Source organism: Neodiprion lecontei, chromosome 2, assembly GCF_021901455.1.
Source record: "Neodiprion lecontei isolate iyNeoLeco1 chromosome 2, iyNeoLeco1.1, whole genome shotgun sequence".
NCBI classification, from domain to species: Eukaryota; Metazoa; Arthropoda; class Insecta; order Hymenoptera; family Diprionidae; genus Neodiprion; species Neodiprion lecontei.
This window is the reverse complement of record NC_060261.1, coordinates 17,454,545-17,459,557: the sequence shown is the minus strand read 5'-3', so window position 1 is coordinate 17,459,557 and position 5,013 is coordinate 17,454,545. Positions and strand designations below refer to the sequence as shown.

General features: G+C 44.7%; 1 protein-coding gene across 1 annotated transcript; it reads right to left on the bottom strand.

The window, feature by feature from the left end:
* Window positions 1–3,193: 3,193 nt before the first annotated feature.
* LOC124292779 lies at window positions 3,194–4,621 on the bottom strand. The gene has a single exon (XM_046730663.1). It carries the CDS (start codon window positions 4,619–4,621, stop codon window positions 3,194–3,196), a length of 1,428 nt encoding a protein of 475 aa, XP_046586619.1.
* Window positions 4,622–5,013: the final 392 nt, after the last annotated feature.

Below are 5,013 nucleotides of genomic sequence, written 5' to 3'. Positions count from 1 at the left end.
TTCTCATGAAACTTCCGTGATTGAAAATCAGACGGAACTTGATAAGTTGTATTTTATTTTAGAAATAAGTTCAAATTATTTTATAAATGGTCCAGAATCTCAAGGCTCCTGACAGATAACTTTCCTCACTTTGTAAACAATCTTTACAAAGACAAGTGTTGATTGGATTATGCTTGATTGTCTTTAATTGTAAATTTAGTTGAGTTTCACATCTGACGAAAACATTGAAATTACTTTGTCTAAGATGGTACAGATTAGTATTACTAGTTTATTTACCAATAGCATTAAAAAAAAACTTGGAATGGGTCAAAATCCTATAGAAAAAACTATCCCAGTGGGGTAAGTTTTTGTACAAAACCCAAGTTACCACTGTTATATTCTGCAGAAGAACGTTTGGTAAAACGTATTTTCGTAAAACTGATTAGTATTTGTGTTTTAAGTCACTTCTAGTTTTCTAGGCTATTATTTCAGTAGGAGCCTTGCGATTTTGGATGCTACAAGTTTGTAAGCAATTTGACGCGATTACCTAGAAATGAGATGAAAAAAAAAAATTTACAATCAACATAGACTCAGCTGATATTGTTACTATTCACAGGACCGTTGGTAGCAACATTCGTTGGAAGTTCTCCCGAACAGCACACACCAGGCTGATAGCGGGCAAAAGTTCGACAAAAACGTAGATAAAAACGTAGATAAAAACGTAGATAAAAACGTAGATAAAAACGTAGATAAAAACGTAGATAAAAACGTAGATAAAAACGTAGATAAAAACGTAGATAAAAACGTAGATAAAAACGTAGATAAAAACGTAAATAAAAACGTAGACAAAAACGGTTGACGCAGGAAGTTTCCGGAACATTTGGAGTGTTCAAATTAGCAAGAATGAAAATCCGAGCTGATCCCTTTCTCGAGATATGGGCATATAAGATTTGAACTATCCGGTACTCGCCGATCCGTAAAATAAGTATCAACAGTTTGAGAATCCTTACATTATAATCCAAAACTTCTCACTCAAACCATCTGTATTTTCGTGTTTTCGAGATGCCTAAACCGAATTTGAGTTTGTTTCAAATAGGAATTAATTTTTTTGTTGCTGAAAACAATCCCTAATTGTAACTGCAATCATCAAAAAATAAAAAATTACAGAAACAACAAAACCATATTCTATTTCAACTGTAGTATTCTCTTAGAGATATACTGCAAAAAGAACGAGTCTGTTAGCAATTATTCCTATGTAAAGGAAAAATAAATTGGAGAAAATTGTTCTCATCTTTTAAATTTATTAGCACCTCCACGTGATTTGAAACCCTAATTTAACAAAGAAACTGTCCCAACCACATTAAGCGTAAGCGTAAGCCAAAGCCAACGGCGAGGACGTAGTGGTTAACTGGGTTCACTTTTTTTTTTGTTTTGTGTTATTTTTTTATTTTTTTATTTTTTCATCTTCATGTTTTTATTTTTTTTTAACTGATCTTCTTCATTTTCTTCCTTCAAATATCTTTATAAGGCGAAGTAAAATCTCACTTATTATTATTTTATCACTTATTTTTCTCATATATTCGACAATACAATTAAAATATCTTAATATCATTACCAGGTGGTGAAGTGTGATAATCACACTTACTGTGGATGTGCGGAGTTCTCTTCGATCTATTCTTTCGGAACGCTTCGTTATACCTCCTTACCTAATTTTGCAGACGTCTAGTGGCTTACGTATTCCGAAGCCTCAAGAGCATGATGGCCAGACGTTTGTTACATTTCTTCTGCGTCGGTCTCTTGGAATCACCCCAACGCATGAGGGCTCTAACAAATTACCTTATGACCTGTATTGCCCTAGTCTGCAGAAGGATCGTCAGCAACTTTTGGATAGGACGTGCCGACGATGTGGATTGTACGTCTGTACAAAGAAAAAAAGTTAAGGAACATGTAAATTCATGTCACAAGCAACCTAATCCGAGCAATAATAGTTTAGAGATGCACAATGTTCGTCCATCACGCATCCTCACGCGACGATCGATCGGTAAATCGAGAGATTCTCTGCGTTGTGCGCGAAAATGATTACACCGAATGGCTTGATGAAACTGACGTTGATCTTCAACAAAGCACAGTTCCAACAACTGATCTGCAAGATGCTTATCCAGTTGTCTTGCTAATCCGTGGTCCGAGGACAATGTACATTAAATGTGTTCATGTACTGAGTACAATACATGATTTTCGCATGAGTACATCATTCGTTCATTATTATTTTTATGCCAATCAAAAACAACCTGCAACCTTTCTATGTAGACATTTTTATCATGGTCCTTAATTTCAGAATAAAATAAGATTATATTTCATATCTGTATCTAAGATAATACTCTAAAAGATTCTAAAAAATTTAAGATTTTTTTTAGATACTAAAAATACACGTGATGTTGGGTGGGGGTAGTCTTAAACCTCACCGCGTATCGCTGGGGGGGGGTCAGTCTTAAACCTCACCGCGTATCGCTGGGGGGGGGTCAGTCTTAAACCTCACCGCGTATCGCTAGGGGGGGGGGGGGGGGTCAGTCTTAAACCTCACCGCGTATCGCTAGGGGGGGGGGGGCAGTCTTAAACCTCGCCACGTACCGCTAGGGGGGGGGGGGGGCAGTCTTAAACCTCGCCACGTACCGCTAGGGGGGGGGGGGGGGGGGCAGCCGTAAACCTCACCACGTATCGCTAAGGAGGGGGGGGGGGGGGGGGGGGATGCTTTAAAAAAAAAGGATCACGTGATTAATGAAGGACCCCTTTCCTTAAGCGTTGGCTGAGGATATATAAAGGCTGATAACTCTGGGTTATTTTGCCCAACAGTTCATCGGGTCTCACCGAGTTTGGAGGTGTTGCTGGCAGTTTCACGTGCTGGCAGTTTCACGTGCTGGCAGTTTCACGTGCTGGCAGTTTCACGTGCTGGCAGTTTCACGTGCTGGCAGTTTCACGTGCTATCAACCAAGCAACTAACCACGCCGGTAAGAGAGGTTCTTCATAACCGATAACTACCGCGTGCAAAACTTTGGTGACATACCGTGGTGTCGGCTCATGCTAATGAACTTGGCGCGATCGGCGATCGTCTATCTCTATTAATACCTGATGTCATCAATCATATTTGTCAGAGCTTACAAATTACGCGCAATAAATGAACATTTACACCTGTACCAGAAAGATATATTTTCAATATTTACAGTATCAACGCAGTTATACTCTTCACATAGTTTGGAAAAGCACGTAATGTTGCGGCACATTTCTTCGCGGCGGCACATTTCTTCGCGGCGGCACATTTCTTCGCGGCGGCACATTTCTTCGCGGCGGCACATTTCTTCGCGGCGGCACATTTCTTCGCGGCGGCACATTTCTTCGCGGCGGCACATTTCTTCGCGGCGGCACATTTCTTCGCGGCGGCACATTTCTTCGCGGCGGCACATTTCTTCGCGGCGGCACATTTCTTCGCGGCGGCACATTTCTTCGCGGCGGCACATTTCTTCGCGGCGGCACATTTCTTCGCGGCGGCACATTTCTTCGCGGCGGCACATTTCTTCGCGGCGGCACATTTCTTCGCGGCGGCACATTTCTTCGCGGCGGCACATTTCTTCGCGGCGGCACATTTCTTCGCGGCGGCACATTTCTTCGCGGCGGCACATTTCTTCGCGGCGGCACATTTCTTCGCGGCGGCACATTTCTTCGCGGCGGCACATTTCTTCGCGGCGGCACATTTCTTCGCGGCGGCACATTTCTTCGCGGCGGCACATTTCTTCGCGGCGGCACATTTCTTCGCGGCGGCACATTTCTTCGCGGCGGCACATTTCTTCGCGGCGGCACATTTCTTCGCGGCGGCACATTTCTTCGCGGCGGCACATTTCTTCGCGGCGGCACATTTCTTCGCGGCGGCACATTTCTTCGCGGCGGCACATTTCTTCGCGGCGGCACATTTCTTCGCGGCGGCACATTTCTTCGCGGCGGCACATTTCTTCGCGGCGGCACATTTCTTCGCGGCGGCACATTTCTTCGCGGCGGCACATTTCTTCGCGGCGGCACATTTCTTCGCGGCGGCACATTTCTTCGCGGCGGCACATTTCTTCGCGGCGGCACATTTCTTCGCGGCGGCACATTTCTTCGCGGCGGCACATTTCTTCGCGGCGGCACATTTCTTCGCGGCGGCACATTTCTTCGCGGCGGCACATTTCTTCGCGGCGGCACATTTCTTCGCGGCGGCACATTTCTTCGCGGCGGCACATTTCTTCGCGGCGGCACATTTCTTCGCGGCGGCACATTTCTTCGCGGCGGCACATTTCTTCGCGGCGGCACATTTCTTCGCGGCGGCACATTTCTTCGCGGCGGCACATTTCTTCGCGGCGGCACATTTCTTCGCGGCGGCACATTTCTTCGCGGCGGCACATTTCTTCGCGGCGGCACATTTCTTCGCGGCGGCACATTTCTTCGCGGCGGCACATTTCTTCGCGGCGGCACATTTCTTCGCGGCGGCACATTTCTTCGCGGCGGCACATTTCTTCGCGGCGGCACATTTCTTCGCGGCGGCACATTTCTTCGCGGCGGCACATTTCTTAGCATCACATTCGGTTGGGATGAAACTCATGACATTGGTAGACATTGTTTATTCTGTTCACAATTTATTGTGACATGTTGTTTATACAACAACTTAGACGCCTATTGGTTGATACAATTGGTCATTTCGGCAGATTTTCTTCCAGATTTTGAATCGGTAAAACTGAATTGCAATCAAGAACTGACGTGGCGTTGATCCCGTCCGAAGTCCGCTACTATTTGCGGCGATTCAGCTATCACCAGTTCATAATTTTCCGAGCTTCCGAGAAGGGCGTTTACACAAATCATTATATTGTCATTAGTGTGATCGTCATATGTATCATGGCATTAGTGTCAAGATTTGATGACGACGAATCTGATGATGTCGAAGAAGTTGAAACTTCAGTGATTTCTCCAAATGAATGAAGTTTGGCCGGCAATTCGATTAGATTCGGTGAT

What these genes read in the sequence shown, in the direction of transcription:
- LOC124292779 (XM_046730663.1), bottom strand. Translation starts at nt 4,621, where the DNA reads ATGTCTACCAATGTCATGAGTTTCATCCCAACCGAATGTGATGCTAAG.